General features: G+C 39.8%; 2 protein-coding genes across 7 annotated transcripts in view; one reads left to right on the top strand and one right to left on the bottom strand.

Annotated features, from left to right (window-relative positions):
- Positions 1-19,405, bottom strand: part of Gigyf2 (GRB10 interacting GYF protein 2) — a 187,674-nt gene that overhangs the window by 79,563 nt on the left and 88,706 nt on the right. The window lies entirely within an intron of this gene.
- Kcnj13 (potassium inwardly rectifying channel subfamily J member 13) lies at positions 3,191-17,661 on the top strand. 3 transcript variants are annotated; one of them, XM_045147292.1, is made up of 3 exons: positions 3,191-3,286; positions 13,068-13,310; positions 15,337-17,661. In XM_045147292.1, exons 2-3 carry the CDS (start codon positions 13,091-13,093, stop codon positions 15,957-15,959), a joined length of 843 nt encoding a protein of 280 aa, XP_045003227.1. In that variant the 5' UTR covers positions 3,191-3,286; positions 13,068-13,090; the 3' UTR covers positions 15,960-17,661. The 3 variants fall into 3 exon arrangements, with proteins under 3 accessions (XP_045003227.1, XP_004662312.1, XP_004662313.1); XM_004662255.3 differs by having other exon boundaries at positions 3,197-3,286; positions 12,835-13,310; XM_004662256.2 differs by having other exon boundaries at positions 3,197-3,286; positions 12,835-13,074; positions 15,337-15,541.

Genomic DNA, 19,405 nt, shown 5'->3' with positions numbered 1-19,405 from the left:
TTTTTTTTTTCAAGGTAGGGTTTCACTCTAGCCCAGGCTGACCTGGAATTCACTATATAGTCTCAGGCTGGCCTTGAATTCCCAGCAATCCTCCTACCTCTGCCTCCCAAGTGTTGGGACTGAAGGTGTACACCACCATGCCCGGCTAATTACTTGTAAATAAATAAAATTCAAAAGTGGTTGAGATAGAGAAGTTTAAATTCTATACCGAGAAGTTTAAATTTAAAACTTTCCACATAGCCTAACCTCTGAAGGATAATAAACCTTACTAAGTTGGCTAACATGGAGAAAGAATGAAGAGGATGCAATCTATCAGAATTTCTTTAGAAAAACAGACTTCTTGCATTGAGAATATGACCTGACCTCCACAACTCTTATGCTATCTGCTGGTACATACCAAGAAGCCACCTGAAATCTCTGGGGAAGGCAATCAATACAAAGGTTTGAACATGCAAGCCTAAAAAAGATGGAGCTGGAAACATAGCACAGCTGTTAAAAGTTGCATGCTTGGGCTAGAGAGATGGCTTAGTGGTTAAGCACTTGCCTGTGAAGCCTAAGGACCCCGGTTCAAGGCTCGACTCTCCAGGACCCATGTAAGCCAGATGCACAAGGTGGTGCATGCATCTGGAGTTCATTTGCAGTGGCTGGAGGACCTGGCTTGCCCATTCTCTCTTTCTCTCTCTCTCTGTCTACCTCTTTCTCTCTCTGCCACTCTCACATAAATAAATAAAAATAAACCAAAAAAAAGTTGCATGCTTGCAAAGCCTACCACATAGGTATGCATCATGGTCCGCATCACCCACATAAGCTGACCACAAAAAAGTAGCAAGAGTGTCTGGTGTCTACTTGCAGCATTAAGAGGCCCTGTACACACACAAACACACACACACACACACACACACACACACACACAACTACATGTGCAATATATGAATAAAACATTTTAAAAAATACATAGAAAGAGAGTAGGTATCTACAGAAGAAAGTTGATAAGAACACAGACCAGACAGGAATGCCTTACACACAGAATACTGCACTCCAGCAAATGTCTAGCTGCTTTCAGAACACAGTGTATTTATGAAGTATACAACAGACTTAATTCAGCTGGGGGGAGGGAGGGAGTTTTGGATAGGGATTTGGATTTAATAAAGAATAATTTGCCCACTCTTAGCACCTGGCCTAATCAAAATGTTGAATAAAATCAATGAAAAAGTATCTAGCATTTATGTTCATTCATAGAAAAGACTTTTAGATCCATATTCAATTACATTACTGTGGCACAACTGAAACAGAAATCACAAATTCTGTTCGGACAGAAGGATTGGGTGTGCTAGGGTGAAGTTGATGTATCTTCTGTGCCAATATCAGTATCAGCCAACCTGGAAATCCCAACCCAAAATACTTGAGATGCCCAGGTGGCTATATGGACACTGACTGTTCCAAGTGACCCTCCAGAACTATCTAAAATGTCTGCATTCAACAACTGGGAATTACTGTCTATGGCAGATTTTCATATTGGAAGAATCCCAGAATCAGAAAACTCCAAATGGTCTTTCTCCCTCCACCACCTCTTCAAACAGTCTCACTCTGTATCCCAGACTGGCCTTGAACTCACACTAATCCTCCTTCCTTAGCTTTTCAAGTCCTGGGGTAAAGGTGAGAGCTATCAAACTAGCAGATATTTTCTTCCTTAAATCTAGGATCATTTTTGCCTCAAAATATTCTGAAATGAAGTACCTAACTGTAAGAGTGTCAAGCGTGATGGTACATGCCTATAATCTCCCAGCACTCAGGAGACTGAGGCAAGAGGAAAACCAAGTTTAAAAATTCAAGAGCACTCTGTGCTCCGGGGTCAAAATGTCTCACAAAGGGCGGGGGGTGGGGGGGCTTCTAAAGCTAAATGGAATCTTCTCTATCCTGACGACACATGGCAGATGCAATGAGGCACTCCTACCTTCAGGAAGGCACTGTTACACGACTAGCTCTAGGGTTCTCATTGCCTTTGTTTTTCTCCGTACTCAGCTAGTTGGGAATTGATATAAATTCCTACCAACACAGGCAGCGAACTAGTCTCTTACCATAAATCCCACCTTGATGCTTTTACTTTCTCTAGTTCTGAAGGTCAAAGTTACCAATGCTATGTCTGAACTTGTATTGAAATGTTTGGCATGAATAAAACAAAGAAGGCATTAGTATAGTTTTTAAATTGTGAGAGGAAGGAGAGGAATCCACAAAGACGGATTTCCCTTTCTAAGTAGCATTATATTGGTCTACATTAATAATTTTCCCAGCAGGCCTTCCATGACTTCACTTCAAACAAACACAGTCTTTGTTTCTCAGATCCTCTTACATGTAACATTTGATGAAAGCTTTAAAATCAGCAGCTAACAAGGAGAAAAACATCACTCTCTAAAGCATTACATAGAGACATACATCAGCTCTGTGTGAGGTTGCTGTAAACTGGATTGCAGACATTTTCCAGCTAAATGCTACTTTTGTACGGGAAAACATCTCCTAAGTTCACTACAGCCTGCCTTAAGAAAGTTCTTTAGTTCTTCGCCACAGGTGTGCTATTTAAAGATAAGTACAAAGTACCAACAATTTCAAGGTCTCACTATACTTGCTTTAAAAAAAAAAAAAAGCCTGATCCCATGTAATTAAACAAATGTTTTTGGTAACTAAATTACCTATACTTACTAGATCTGGAACTAATGGCAGCTATTCTGACTAGAAGAGATATAAAAACTAGAAAAATCAATTCATTAATTACACCTAAACATTCTTATCCAATTAATCTTTGTTCAAGAAATGATGGAAAAAAGATTAGTGAAAGAGATATCTCACACTTCAACTTGCTATATAAGGAAAGATGGCTGAAATGAAACCTTGCAGGGAATTTTATCCCTTTGAACTTTCAAATAAACTCTTAAGCAAGATTATGCAAACTTACTAAAAACCGGTCCTGATTAGAGGGGAAAAATGCACCCTTCTCCGTCAGTTCTGGAGGCTCTCTCCAGAGTTGTTAAGGTTTGTATTGGGTAAAGAAAGACCTCCTAACAAACCAGCATTCTTTTCCACATGATCAGAGCTAATTGGCCCCCCTGCAGACTAAGTGACCAATCACATCAGCTTCAGCAGAAACCAGCCCCCACGACATTATAAACACAGGAATGTTCGCTGCACAGCCAGTCTAAGAGGAGAACCTACAAAGCAGATCCAAAGGACAGACTCTGCAAGCTTCCTTAAGACCTACCTTGCTACACAGGCTGAGCCCACAAAAGAACTGGTAAGTACATGAAATCACATTCATTCTTATTGTTACAAAGGTTACTTACTTACAACATATTTTTTTAAAGAGACATTACCTATATGGCCATAGTTAAGGTTCTTTATTCTCTCTCATTAAATTTAAATTTTAGAATTGAAGTAATAGTCCCACTGGCAGCTGCTTGCAGATCCTCACTGCTAAGCCTGCCTGTTTTTCTAAGTCCTGACTCAAAAAGCCTAACTCTTCCTTTCCCCTTTTCTCCTTTCTTTGGATACCCACTAAAATCCTAAACATGCTTGCCCTGATACTCTGAGCTTCCTCGCTGTTTTCTCAATGTCTCCTTGTATTACTAAAATAATAATCATCATCATCATCATCATCATCATCATCATCATAGCAGCCTTACTAAAAGAATCATGGAATTTTGGTCTCAATTATTTTCTTAAATATATACTAATTCTCAGTTATAATGAATAAAATGAATAGAAAAATGCCTAAGACAAAACTCATTTTGCATTTTTTGCAAAGGATTAACTTAAAGAAATTCAAAATGAGCATATAGGAAATAATGTCAAAAGAATACATCATTTTTATTTTACTAATCCACAAAAAGGGACACGCATTCTACTTTAAAACATTTTTAAACATGAAGTTATTGCTGAAATTTAAAAAAAATGCTTCTGTAAATAGGAAGTTAAAATATGAAAGAAATCTGACCTTATATAATAGCTCAAGTTTAACAAAATTCATATTGCTTGCCCTACTTACAGAGGAAAGAAAAGGTGATCAAAATACTTCCAACATAGTTGTAAAGTGTATGCATCAGGCACAACAAACTGCATTCATTTAACATCTGTGAGCACAGCCTGCATCCTCATTGTCTGTATGTGCTGATAACGTACTACTTGGAACCACAGCAGCAGACAAGGTATAAGGGTCCCAATATAAAGAGTAGAGTGAAACCGTTATCTTGATGTCCAATGACACTATCAAATGATCATTCTTATAATAATAAGTACTACTTTTTCCCATCCCACAATTTATATATGGGAAAATTTCTTGCAGCTCACACTTAAACTTTCCACTTTTTTTTTTATTTTACTTTCTCTTAGGATCAGTTGATAAGAATCATTAAAAAAAAAAAAAAGCCAGGGCTGAAGGGATAGCTTAGAGGTTAAGGCATTTGCCCACAAAGCCAGAGGACCCAGGTTTGATTCCCCAGGACCCACATTAGCCACATGCACAAGGAGGCGCATGCGTCTGGAATTCATCTGCAGTGGCTGGAGGCCCTGGCGTGCCCATGCTCATGCTCATTCTCTCTCTTTCTCTCTCTCTTGATCTCTCCCCCTTTTTCTCTGTCAAATAAATAAACCATAAATTTTTTAAACATTTTTTTTAAAGTTAGACGTGGTAGCACACAGCTTTAATCCCAGCACTCAGACACAGAATTAGGTGGATGGAGTTTGAGTCTACCCTGAGACTACATAGATCAGCCTGGGCTAGAGATGAGACCCTACCCTGAAAAGCCAAAACAAACAAACAAACAAATAAAATATATATACCAAGGTAAATATATGCAAAAAGTCCTCACTACCAGGTGTGATGGCACACTAGTAATCCAAGCACTCGAGAGGCAGAAGCAAAAAGATGGGTTCAAGGGACTGAAGGGATGGCTTAGCAGTTAAGGAGTTTGCCTACAAAGCCAAAGGATCCAGGTTTAATTCCCCAGAACCTACATTAGCCAAATGCACAAGGAGGCAGAACATCGAGTTCATTTGCAATGGCTGGAGGCCCTGGTGCACCCATTCTCTCTTTCATATCCCCTCTTTTTTTAGGGGAAAAAAATGGGTTCAAAGTAATCCTCAGCTATACAGAAGCTTGGAGCCAGCCTGGGCTACACAATACCCAGCACCTACCAAAGGCACTCATGTGCCAGAGGGGTAATAAATTCCACTTGGAAATATAACAATGTATACAGGTCGGTACATTAGACACATATTTAATGGGCCTATACACATCAGGCAAAAATAATGTATATTTTTTAAAAACACAGAAGCATACATAAAATCATATAGAAATGAAAACAATGGAATACTGTAAGAAACCTGTATCAGCTCAAGGAAATGGATATAAAGTTATAACCAGTAGGCTTTAAGAGATCATGTTAACTCCTTTTCCCCATTCTGTTTTAAATCTAAGGATACCTGGCCAAGGAGATGAGGTAGCTTGCCCAAAATGGCACAGCTATACAAGAGACAGCCTCTAAAGGCCATGTCCACCATCCTGTGTTCTTTATACTGTATAACAATGGCTACATAAACCCACAGAATATTCAGAGTAACTGTTAGGTGGGGATCAAAATCTTACTTAACTACTTGCCAAAATAATCCAAACAAGTCAACAAAGTATCATGGAAAAAAGAAACTGCTTCGCTGTTCTGAAATTGGCCTTTTGACTTCCCTGCGCATGGCTTTTTCCATGTTATTTACTTGCTAGTGTGTGTGTGTGGGGGGGTGTAAAGTTGGCTAAAATTAAGACTGTGACAAAAACTGTAGTTTAGCAGACTCAAGTGAAAGTAATTAAGTTTATAAGGTACAGTGTATATAGACAGATTTCTCAGGTAAGAAATTTTCCAGTATTCACACATAAGGTGGGTTGAAATAAAAAAAGAGTGGCGCTTTCTGCCCCCCTGCTTCATGACACACTGGGCCCTTAGCAGCAGTTGCAGAAGCTAAGTAAGAACCAGAATCCAGCCCCAAAGAGGCATCAGCTCACAGACAACAAAGCTGTTCACACATCTTTATAAAATGAGCCAACTAACCCTTCACTACTGTATCTGTCCTAAATGCCATTTTTTTTAAGTAATTTATGCTGAAAGGGCTAAAGAGATTGCACAGTGGTCAACAGCATGTGCTTACAAAGTCTGCCAGCCCAGGTTCAATTCCCCAGCCACCCATGTAAAGCCAAATGCAAAAGTGTGCCAAGTTTCTGCCATTTGTTTGCAGTGGCAAGAGATCCTGGCATGCCCCCACCCCGCACCACATACACACACACACACACACACACACACACACACCACACACACACAAATCGTTTTCCAGTTGTGCTGTTGAGCTAGGGTCTCGCACTAGCCCAGACTGATCTGGAGTTCACTATGTAGTCTTAGGGTGGCCTTGAACTCACAGTGATCCTCCTACCTCTGCCTTCCCAAGTGCTAAGAGGATTAAAGGTGTGCACCACCATGCCTGGTAGTATTAAAATTTTTAAATTGCCTTCTTAGTTAGCAAAGCTACATATGAACTTTTTCCATATTGCTTTATCTTCATTGGTCCGCAGAATTAAACAGGCTAATAATTCTATCATCTTAAAGATTTAGAAGAAAGTCTTCCTTTACTAAAGATCTATTTCTCACCTACATATCACTTGAAGAACAGACACTGAAGGGGCTCTTGAACATAGTATGTTCACAAAGGCTAACTAAGGTCAAATGTTTAGATTTTTCTGAGGCAATACAGTGCTAATTCTGGACTCAGTATGCATGAGATTAATACATACTCAGCACTTACTACCCTTGTGACTTTAGGACAATCACTGTGCCTCACACTCATCTATAAAGTAGAAATAACAATGGTAATTAATGCTATGAAGGTTAAGAAACAGTACCCAGAGCAAAGGAAGTAATGCTGAAGGTTTACTTGATGCAAGGAATTGCCTACTAACTTCATTAAGTTAATGCTTGCTAGGTATCACTACCACCAAAAGAATCACAGACAACAATAACAGAGGCTTAAGTGGTCTGAGTAACAGGTGTGAGAAGAAAACCTGCTGAAAGTGCTAGAAATCTGGCTACCAAACACTAGCTTTAGAACACAATCCCTTCTTGGAAAAGATTTTGATTTCAACAAACTGAATAAATAGCTTCTTGTGGGGAAAAAAAATGAGCTTTGCAGTTAGCTGGACTAGGACAATAATCCAAAATCCTCATTTGATTTATATAAATTAATTTTGTCTGTCTAAACCTTAGTGACACCATCTGAAAAACTGGACTAACAATACCCATCTTCCTAAGACACCAAGTATTAGAAAAAACACAGTATAAAATCACTTAGCAAAGTGCCTATGAAGATTGTTAATTCTCAAAGGAATGATATCAGGTCTTTTAAAACATTTGAAGAATCTAGCAAAATAAGGAGTATTAAATACAGGCTGAGTAACTCAGTAACAGTACTTGCTTGACAAAAGTATGCTACAATTAATAATGAACACAGAGGATTTTTTAAGCCTATCATTATGAAATTGAAATGCCCACCTAAATAAATAAACTGACCAATCAGCCCAGTGTTAATCAGGAGCTCTAGCTCAAATCCAAGAAAAATATAAAACAATACCTCTGGTATCACCAATAAATATTACATTAGCCTGAGGACAAAAACAAAGTTGTATATACCCAACTGTCCAATGTCAGTAACACAGAAAGTCAAGACCACAAAGTGCCTAGACACAGAAGGATCAGCAACCCAAGCCATATCCTCAATCCACACAAGTTCTGGTACCTTTTGCAATGTCACCAAATAGCAAAAATGAGCTGAAGCTGGGTGTGACAGCACATGTCTACCAATATTCAGAAGACGAGGCCACAGAGTCTAAAGTTCAAAGCCAGCCTAGCTAAACAGAAAAGCCAAGGGGGGGGGGGTGGCTAAGCAAGAGGGTATTATAGCACTTCAGGGTGTCTACCTAGAAAGCAGCAATGATAAAAGTAGAACATAAACTCTTAGTAACAATGGACTATGGCAAACAAGAGGAGTCAATCCTTAGGGGAAGCAAAAGCACTTTTCCTGATGTATCTATAATAGTAGCTATACAAAAGTTGTAGACATTCTTGGACTGGAGAGATGGCTTAGGAGTTAAGTGCTTGCCTGTGAAGCCTAAGGACCCCAGTTCAAAGCTCAATTCCCCAGGACCCACGTTAGCCAGATGCACAAGGGGGCACACGCATCTGGAGTTCGTTTGCAGTGGCTGGAAGCCCTGGCACGCCCATTCTCTCTCTCTCTCTCTCTCTCTCTCTCTCTGCCTCTTTCTGTCTATCACTCTCAAATAAATAAATAAAAATAAAAATAAATTTTTTTAAGTTGTAGACATTCTTAGCCTATAAAGTATGGTCAAGAAAGCACACATTAGATTTTAATTTACAGCACAAAGAATAACAACCCTTGATGAAAAATGTTTACAGAAAAAAACTAATTAATGATCTTTTCAAAAATATCAGGACTCTAGCTTTTTAAAAACATAATTTCTTTATTTTTATTTATGAGAGAAATGGGGAGGGGGAAGGGAGAGAGAGAGAGAGAGAGAAAGAATGGGCATGCCATAGACTCTAGACACTGCAAACAAACTCCAGACACGTGTGCCACAATGAGCATCTGGCTTTTGTGGGTTCTGAGGAGTCAAACCTGAGTCCTTAGGCTCTCCTCAGGCAAGCATTGAAACCATAAGCCCTCTCTCCAGCCCTCTCTTTAACTTTTTTATTGATAATTCATGTATGTACAAAATATAGTTTGAGTATAGTCTCCTCCCATCAACTTCTTTTGTCCTCCCTTCCTCCATCTCCTTTACACTGCACTGGACCCCTGCTTCTTTCAAATGAGTCCTTCTATTTTGATGTCTTTTTTTTTTTTTTTTTTTCTTGGCATGATCTATATGTTCATGGGCCCAGTATTCCCAAAACGGATTTTTTAATTAACTGCTTAAACCTTTACTTGTGGTTTGCTTGCTTCAAAAACTAGAGTAACTGGGGATGGCATAGTGGTTAAGGCCGCTTGCCTGCAAAGCCAAAGGACCCAGGTTCAATTCCCCAGGACCCACATTAGCCAGATGCATAAAGGGGGCGCACGCATCTGGAATTGGTCTGCAGTGGCTGGAGTCCTGGCATGCCCATTCTCATTCATTCATTCTCTCTCCCCCCCCCCTTCCTTCCCACCCTCTTTCTCTATAAAATAAATAAATAAATAAAAATATTATTTAAAAAACTAGAGTATCTGGAGTTGGAGTGTAGCCCATTGGTAACAATGCCTGCCTATATATACAGGCCCTGAGGTCTATCAAACACTAGAAGTGAGAGGTGTTACCTTGGAAATGTCACCTGGGATGGCTTTTCTTTTGGTAGTTCTTGAGGTTGAGCCAACAGTGTTACTATGTATGTTAAGCACTGAAATTACATCCCCAGCCTGGAATTTCCTATTTTGCCAAGAAAACAACTCTTTCTCCACCTCACAATTTTATGTGAACCAGGAAAAAATGTGAAAAGAGAGAGAGAGAGAGAGAGAGAGAGAGAGAGAGGGAGGGAGGGAGGGAGGGAGGGAGGGAGGGAGGGAGGAAGGAAGGAAGGAAGGAAGATGACAACACTCCATCAGCCAAGACAAAAAGAATGTGTGAATATGCCCACAGTTACAAAAATAAATCCTAATCGCAGGCTGGGGAGATGGCTCAATGGAGAAAGCACGTGCTATATACCTGAGCTCGGATCCCCAGAACCTATGTAAAACCAGGAGATAGCCATGGTGGCACACACTTTTTAATCCCAGTACTTGGGAGCCAATGGCAGAAGGATTACCGTGAATTCAAGGCCACCCTGAGATTACACAGTGAATTCTAGATCAGCCTGGGCTAGAGTGAGACCCTACCTAGGGGAAAAAAAACACAGGAGCTGTGACAGTCAGTCATCTGTAATCCCAGTGTGCCTACTACAAGAAGGGAAGCAGAGATAGGAGAAGAATCCTCAAAAACTGTGGGCCAGCAAGCCTGGAAAATAAGGAGGTGAAAAAGACCCTACCTCAAACCCTCAAACAAGGTGAAAGGCAAGGTTTAACATCTAAAGTTCTTATGACCTCTACATACACACCATGGCACATGCACACTTACACTCAAACATTAGAAACATCAGACAAAAGCAGGCACAGTGGTTCATACCTCCCATCACTTGGGAGGCAGAAGTAGGAGTTCAAGGCCACCCTGAGATTACACAGTGATTTCCAATTCAGTCTGGGCTAGAGCAAGACCCTCCCTCAAAAAAAAAAAAAAAAAAATCAGACATACATGCACACATAGGCCACCCAAAAGAGTTAGCATCAAATTCTGAGTAGCCTAATTATAAAGCATGCATTAAAAGTGAGGCTTGGGGCTGGAAAGATGGCTTAGCAGTAGGCGCTTGCCTGTGAAGCCTAAGGATCCCGGTTCGAGGCTCAATTCCCCAGGTCCCATGTTAGCCAGATGCACAAGGAGGTACACGCGTCTGGAGTTAGTTTGCAGTAGCTAGAGGCCCTGGTGCGCCCATTCCCCCCCCCCCCCTCTACTTCTTTCTCTGTCTATTGCTCTCAAATAAATAAATAAAAATGAAAAAATAAATAAATAAATAAAACTGAGGCTCTCCAAAAGCTTACCTCAAGCACAATTCTTATACTAAGTCTGGCTTTAAAAAAAAAGGGGGGGGGGGTGCGGGCTGGAGAGGTGGTTTAGTGCTTAAGCACTTGCCTGTGAAGCCTAAGGACCCTGGTTCAAGGCTCAATTCCCCAGGACCCACATTAGCCAAACGCAAGAGGGGGCGCGTGCATCTGGAGTTCATTTGCAGTGGCTGGAAGCCCTGGCACGCCCATTCTCTCTCTCTCTCTCTATTTGCCTCTTTCTCTCTCTGTTTGCCACTCTCAAATAAATAAATAAAAATAACAAAAAATAATAAAGGCGTGCAGCACCACACCTGGCTCTCCTTTCTAAAAAAAAAAAAAAGTGTAGAAATGCCTCCACAGATAAAGGAAAGCACTTGTGCAAACATGAGGACTTAAGTTCAGATCCCCAGCACCCACATAAATGCAAAGCATGACAACAAGTGCCTATAATCCCAGCACTGGGGAAGGTAGGAACAGGCTAGGCCCCAGAGCTTATTGACTAGCTTGTGTAGCCAAATCAGTGATCTCTGGGATCAGTGAGAGACCCTATCTAAAATAGATAAGGTGGAAGGCTAAGCATGGTGGTACACGGCTCTAGTCCCAATACTAGGAGGGCTAGGAGGATGACTGTGAGTTTGAGGCCAACCTGGAACCTGTGGCTATACAGTGAGTTCCAGGTCAGCCTGGGCTGAAAAAAAAGTGAAGAATGGTAGAGGCACGTACTTGAGATCAAACTCTCATCTCCATGCCCACACAGACACATCAATATGCACATGTACACCTAGACACATACACACGCAAATTAACTTTGTAAGAGGCGTGGGGTCAGCCCCATGGCAGAGCACCTGCCAAGCATGCCGAAGGCCCTGGGTTCAATTACCAGCACCAGAAGGAAATAAAACATTCTGCAGACAGTTTAATACTAAATTTTCACAATATTTCAGCCAACTTGTATACTTAAAGCTTTTAATAGCCAGGCATAGTGGTACACGCCTTTAATTTAATTGGGAGGCAAAGGTAGGAGGTGCTATGAATTCAAGGCCACCCTGAGGGTCAGCCTGGGCTAGAGTGAGACCCTACCTTGAACCACCCCCAAAAATAAAACTTGATTACAAAGTAGTCATGATTATGAAAAACTGCTGTTTATAAATAATATGTGGTCAATAAATATTTAATTCCAGGACTTGTACAAAGACAATACCAGGATGTTAAACACGCACAAATTATAACCCTCTTCCCACCTCCGTAATTCCAAAGCATTTAGAAAATGTTAAAATAAGCTGGGCGTGGTGGTGCACGATTTAATCCCAGCACTCAGAAGGCAGAGGTAGGATTGCCATGAGTTCGAGGCCACCCTAAGACTACACAGTGAATTCCAGATCAGCCTGAGCTAGAGTTATACCCTACCTTGAAAAACAGAAAGTTAAAATATTAAAAAATTAAAAGGCATAGTGGCACATGCCTTCACTCTCAGCACTTAGGAGACAGAGGTAGGAGGACTGATGTGTTTGAGGCCACTCTGAGAATACATAGTGAATTCCAGGTCAGCCTGGGCTAGAACAAAACCCCACCTCAATCAATCAATCATATCAATCATAATACGTTAAAATAGTCACTCAAAAAAGGAAAAGAAATATTCTAAGATAATGCATAATTACCTAGCAAATGAACAACTTGACCAGTAATTGCCCTCATATAAACAGTATGGGATAACCTGCCCAAGTTGTAATCAGAAAAAAATTTGGGGGGGATTTTCAAGGTAGAGTCTCACTCTAGCACAGGTTGACCTAGAATTCCCTATGTAGTCCCAGGTTGGCCTCAAACTCACAATGATCCTCCTAGATCTGCCTCTTGAGTGCTGGGATTAAAGGCATGTGCCACCACTCCCAGCTCAGAGAAACATTTAGGAAAAAAAAAAAAAAATGAAGCTGGGCATACCTCCCAACACTTGGGAGGCAGAAGTAGGAGGACGTCCGAGAGTTTGAGGCCACCATGAGACTACACAGTGAATTGCAAGACAACCTAAGCTAGAGTTATACCCTACTGTGGAAAAAAAAAAGTCTTCAGAATTCATGAACATTAACAATTACAACAGTTAAGGACTAACCAATTTACTCTTGATTTCAGAAAATTACATCCTGAGATGGACAGCAGTAATTGCAAAGTTATTGCTCCCCTCATAAGTCAGAGATATCGAAGGATGGTCACCAAAGATGGCCACAGCACACTTCAAATGGATGGTGCCCAAAGAGGTCTTGCATATATTCGAGATGCATGGGGAATACTAATGGACATGCGCTGGCGCTGGATGATGTTGGTCTTTTCTGCTTCTTTTGTTGTCCACTGGCTTGTCTTTGCAGTGCTCTGGTATGTTCTAGCTGAGATGAATGGTGATTTGGAACTAGATCACGATGCCCCACCTGAAAATCATACTATCTGTGTCAAGTACATCACCAGTTTCACAGCTGCATTCTCCTTCTCCCTGGAGACACAACTCACAATTGGTTATGGTACCATGTTCCCCAGTGGTGACTGTCCAAGTGCAATCGCCTTACTTGCCATACAAATGCTCCTAGGCCTCATGCTAGAGGCTTTTATCACAGGTAATTGTCTTTGTTCTTAAAAAAAAAAAAAAAGCTGCAAGCATTTTAAAGGGTATAGTGAATAATACACAATTCTGTAATTTACTTATTTGTACTATTAGCCAATGATACCTAAGAAAGAAGCAAAACAGTCTAGGGACAAGTAACAGAAATATACAAGGAATCTGACTCAATACTTTACCTATCTATCAAGCCACATAAGAAAAGAGAAACCACTAAGATACTAACTTGCAGGAACGTCCTATGCCAGACAAATACTAACAAAAAGTCCAAGTTTTTCACAGAAGCTATTTTTCTAAACAGGTGAATAAATATGTTGAAGACATATTTTAATAGTCATGTTACCTAACAGGGGAATCTCTTTTTTTTTCTTACATTGGAAAATTTTTCTGCTCTGAGATCACCTATTCAACATTTACTCAATGAAAGTGAGTCCACAACACCACAATCAATATATTAAAGTACACATTACATATGCATGCCTTTAGCAAAATGAACCTGAAATATGATCATACAGACTATGAAATTTTGCCATACACCTGGTAACATGTAGAGTTTTTCTGGCAACAGAACTTGTTTTCTTTTTATGTGACATATACAATTTAAAAAATAAAGACAGAAAAGCTGGGCGTGATGGTGCATGCCTTTAATCCTAGGCAGAGTTAGGAGGATCGCCATGAGTTCAAGGCCAGACTGAGACTTCATAATGAATTCTAGGTCAGCCTGAGCTAGAATAAGACCCTACCTCAAAAAACAAAACAAAAAAATAAATAAATAAATAATAAAGACAGAAGACCTGGCTTTAATATAATACCCAATCCTGAGAAGCACCAAGCCTCATGAAGAATGATCTGGAATGCAGTTCCAGTGTGCTACCAGCTAGAGCTACAACCTAAAACCAATCACTTATTTCTATAAGAACTCTTACACTGGGTCAGTTCTGCAAATTTAGATGGAGAAACATTTTAAATTTTGCATTAACCCCTATTTGAATTAAGCAGTTCCTTCTATTATGACAATACATACAAAATAATACATAGCTAGTAACTGTGGTCTAATTCAAATTAGATATTTTCTTATCAAACTACAGTACTTCAAAAAAAATCACAATATAGCCAGGCATAGTGGTGCACGCCTTTAATTCCAGCACTTGGGAGGCAGAGGTAGGAGGATCACCATGAGTTCGGGGCCACCTGAGACTCCATAGTGAATTCCGGGTCATCCTGAGCTAGAGTGATTGAGTGAGACCCTACCTCGAAAAACAAAACAAAACAAAACAAAAATTAATTATTCTACTAATAATAATCATAAGGCAGGTATATTACTATTTTACATTTTTGTAAATGTTAACTTAATTTTTATTTGGCTTCCTGTATTTTCATTTTACATTTAAAAATTTAAAACATAATTCTGGTAAGGACTGCAAAGGCCTTACCAGCCTGCCAACAGACTCTATGGCATAAGACTAACAGGAAACTAGTCATCTAAAGCTGGGGCCACAAGGACGTTGCACTTGAAAGGAACATTGACATCATTATAGTCAGACTGTTTCCAAATTTACTCTTCAATGCACCACCCATTCTTCAGCCCCTCCTAGGCCTACATTGTTCTAGTCTGAAGCTGCTCTATTGCAACTTAAAGCTATCTGGTTCTAACTATATTCAATATATTTTTCTGTTACTTTTTTTTCTAAGGTAAGGGCATGAATTCAGGAACTTCTTCTGACTTTGCAAGAAGTCATTAGAAGATAAAAGTTTTAGATAAGAAAACCTTTTAAATTTTGATCTTAGGAAAATTTCCATGTAACAAAATTGGGTTTTTATTTATCCCTTTTAAAATCATGAGTTTTTTTTAACAGAATATATTCTAAAATTCAGGCAAATGAGACTACCTAAAATTAACAATGAGCTTAGTTCCTGACTCAGTAAAAAGTACACCAGCAAGAAATGCATATATTCTCATTCAGAAAAGGTATTGATATTTAAAATCTTCACTCTAAACAAAATTTCAATGGTTTCTAATTTAGGTGCCTTTGTGGCGAAGATTGCCCGGCCCAAAAATCGAGCTTTCTCAATTCGCTTTACTGACTTAGCAGTAGTGGCTCACACAGAGGGCAAACCTAATCTTATGTTCCAAGTGGCCAACACCCGGCCCAGCCCTCTGACCAGTGTTCGAATCTCAGCTGTACTCTATCAGGAAAGAGAAAACGGAGAGCTCTATCAGACCAGTGTGGACTTCCACCTTGATGGCATCAATTCTGAGGAATGTCCATTCTTCATCTTCCCACTAACCTACTATCACACTATTACACCATCAAGTCCTCTGGCTGCCCTGCTCCAGCATGAAAATGCTCCCCACTTTGAACTGGTGGTATTCCTTTCAGCAATGCAGGAAGGCACTGGAGAAATTTGCCAAAGGAGGACATCCTACCTACCATCTGAGATCATGTTACATCACTGTTTTGCCTCTCTGTTGACCCGAGGTTCCAAGGGTGAATATCAAGTCAAGATGGAGAACTTTGACAAGACTGTTCCTGAACTTCCAACACCTCTGGTCACTAAGAGTCTACATAGGACTGACCTCGATATCCGTATCAATGGACAAAGCATTGACAATTTTCAGATCTCTGAAACAGGACTGACAGAGTAAGACTTATCCAGGCCTTCCTATTTTTAAGTGTATTAAATATATCCAGCCAGATATGCAGCTACTTTACCTTCACTGTATCTCATGTTTATCTTGTTCTCAATACTGATTACATCACAGTAATCATGCCTAGGCCCACCAGAAAGGAAAAAAAAAAAGGCTGCACTAACAATACACAATTTGAAAACTAAACATTCTACCTTTTTAAGTTTATATCTTTGGTTATCTGTTGACATCAGTGTAACCTGATAGAGACCTGCACATAAAGGTGCTAGTGAATGTATAGAGATGTTGCATGCTATCAGTGATGAAGGTTAACAGGACAGTGATATTTACAACCACTTAACTCTTGAGAAGAATCACCACACATCTCCTATTGTCATCTGCAAACTGAAGCAACAGTCTAGTTTCAAATCAAGCTCTCTGCATAGAAAAATGATTTCATAATATTTAGTGAACATCTTTTTACAACTTCCTATTTTTTTCAAAATAGCAAAGAATATTCTTTTGGTTCTTACAACTACAAACTAGAATAACTATTATCTCTTTAATTTCCAATAGCTAAAAGCAAAAATTTAAGAAAAACAATATAGTATAGACTTATACTGTAACCCTAAAGCATTTTACCATGACATCAAAACACATGCAAATGTTCATACCTTTGTGGGAGAAAGTAGCCAAGCAAGTAAGAGGAACTCTGGCCCCAACAGTACCTCAGGGTAGCACTTTTGGCAAGAAAATGCATAAATAACTTGCATAATACTCAAGTAGTGATTTGAAAACTTAATCACTGAGTCACCTGAATTCCTTCCAACCTAAATGAAAACACTCTCTTCCTGCTTATAACCTGTTCAATTACATTAAGTTAAAAAAAAAAAAAGGACAGGTTCACACTAACTAAATATGTACTTAAGTTTTTGTAGATACAAAGGTTTAGTTAGATATAACTCAACTAGGAAAAAAATTCTCTGATAAAGCAAAAAGTCATTAGGCAACAAACTATTTCAAACTCAAATTCCTGTTTCCAACATCAAATAGTTTTTTCTATAAACACAAAATGAGTGTTTATTCACCAGTAGGAGGTTGGACTCAATGATCTCTATTATTTCTTTCCAAGTCTAATACTCCATGAAAATTGTGCTTTCTCTGCCTCAGTTTTCATTTTATATATACTAAAATGAATCCTTCTCTTACATCCAAGCTTAATTTAAATATTTTCTTTGAAAAATTTTCATTTCAATTAAAAAACTGAACTTTCCTCCAGCAAAACAAAAACGCAAGCAGTCACCCGATCAGGTTTCAAGCAGATTCTGTAGCTGCACATCTTCTTCACGTTCCCTTACTCAGGCTGACGTGGGAAAAGTGAAAGACTAACCTTCCCCACTGATGGATGACCTAGGCAGGTTCAGCTCTTGAAATAAACACCAGCTAAAGGCAAGCAGTAAAAAGAACAGCAAGTCGCATTCTTCTACTTTGACAAAAGGAAAAGAAAATGAAGAACTCTGGAGTGGTGTAAGATGGACAACAGCAGAAGAATACTATGAAGACAGAAACATATTTATTGTAAACTTCTGCTGTTTAAAAATCTTAAGACATTCACTCTTAGTAGGCAGACCAACAAATTTTTTAAACCCAAGACTATTGTTAACACTATCTTAATATAGCATGATTCATCTAACCTGTGAAAATAAAGTAGTATCAGTGATTCACTCTGTACGTTTCTTCCTAAAATCACGCTATATCACTAATACAGATCACAATTTCAACAGTTCAGTCAAGGTGCCCACAGTGAGAAGGCCTAAGATAGAATCCAAGTCTGTCTGGAGGTGCTTCCCAATACATGAATAAACCTCTTATCATACTTTCTGGTACACCATAAACCAGCATCTGAAAACTACATAAGACTTCCCCTGCACACTCAAAACACAAACTACTGTTGGAGCTGGAGAAATAGCTCAGCACTTAAAGGCACTTAACTTGCATGTAAAGCCTGATGAGCCAGGTTCAATTCTCTAATACTCATGTTAAGCCAAATACACATGTTAAGCCAAATACCTATGGCGCATGCATCTGGAGTTTGCAGGAGGCCCTGGTCTACCAATTCACATTCTCATTCTCATTTGGTCTCATCTTCGTTCTTTTATTTTTCTCTCCCAACCCCCACCCCACTTCTCTCATAAATAAATAGTGTAAGATGCACTAGGTGGCACATGCTCTGGAGTTTGTTTGCAGTGGCTGGGGGCCCTGGTGTGCCCATTCTCTTTATCTGCCCCCTCTCTCTCAAACAAATAAAATAAAAAGTTTAAAAAAGCCGGGCGTGGTGGCACACACCTTTAATCCCAGCACTTGGGAGGCAGAGGTAGGAGGATCGCCGTGAGTTCAAGGCCACCCTGAGATGACAGAGTTAATTCCAGGTCAGCCTGAGCCAGAGTGAGACCCTACCTCGAAAAACCAAAAAAAAAAAAAAAAAGTTTAAAAAAGAATAGGGCTAGAGAGATGGCTTGTAGTTACAGAGCTTGCCTGCAAAGCCTAAGAACCCAGGTTCAATTCCCTAGTCCTCAAGTAAAGCCAGATGCACAAAGCAGTGCATGCTTCTGGAGTCCTTTTGTAGTGACTAGAGGCCCTGCCATGCTCATATTCTTCTCCCTTTTCTCTATCTGCCTCTTGTTCTCCCCCTCAAATAAATAAAAAGAAGCTTATTTAAAAAAAAAAAAAAAACACCCTTACTGTTAAACTGTTAAGTATTTTGTAACTACAAAATGTAATCAAAAATATCTGTCCAGAGCTGGAGAGATGGCTTAGCGGTTAAGCACTTGCCTGTGAAGCCTAAGGACCCCGGTTTGAGGCTCGGTTCCCCAGGTCCCACGTTAGCCAGATGCACAAGGGGGCGCACGCGTCTGGAGTTCGTTTGCAGAGGCTGGAAGCCCTGGCACGCCCATTCTCTCTCTCTCCCTCTATCTGTCTTTCTCTCTGTGTCTGTCGCTCTCAAATAAATAAATAAATAAATAATTTAAAAAAATTTTTTAGAAAAATATCTGTCCAACCAGACGTGGTGGCAAATGATCTCAGTACTTGGGAGGCAGAAGTAAAAGGGTCATTGATGAGCTCAAGGCCAGCCTGATACTACACAGTGAATTCTAGGTCAGCCTGGACTAGAGAATCCAGACCTTTAAAAAAAAAAAAATTAGCTGGCCATGGTGGCGCACACCTTTAATCCCAGCACTCACTCTGGAAGTAGAGATAGAAGGATCACTGTGAGTTAGAGGCCACCGTGAGACTAAATAGTGAATTCCAGGTCAGCCTGAGCTAGAGTGAGACCCTACCTCAAAAAAAAAAAAAAAAAAAAAAAAAAAAAGTTCCTAATCCTGTGTGTGTGTGTGTGTGTGTGTGTGTGTGTGTGTGTGTTTGAGGTAGGGTCTCACTCTAGACCAGGCTGACCTGGAACTCAC

This window comes from Jaculus jaculus, chromosome 4, assembly GCF_020740685.1.
Source record: "Jaculus jaculus isolate mJacJac1 chromosome 4, mJacJac1.mat.Y.cur, whole genome shotgun sequence".
NCBI lineage: Eukaryota > Metazoa > Chordata > Mammalia > Rodentia > Dipodidae > Jaculus > Jaculus jaculus.
The sequence above is the reverse complement of the archived record's forward strand: the minus strand, read 5'-3'. Positions and strand labels throughout refer to the sequence as shown.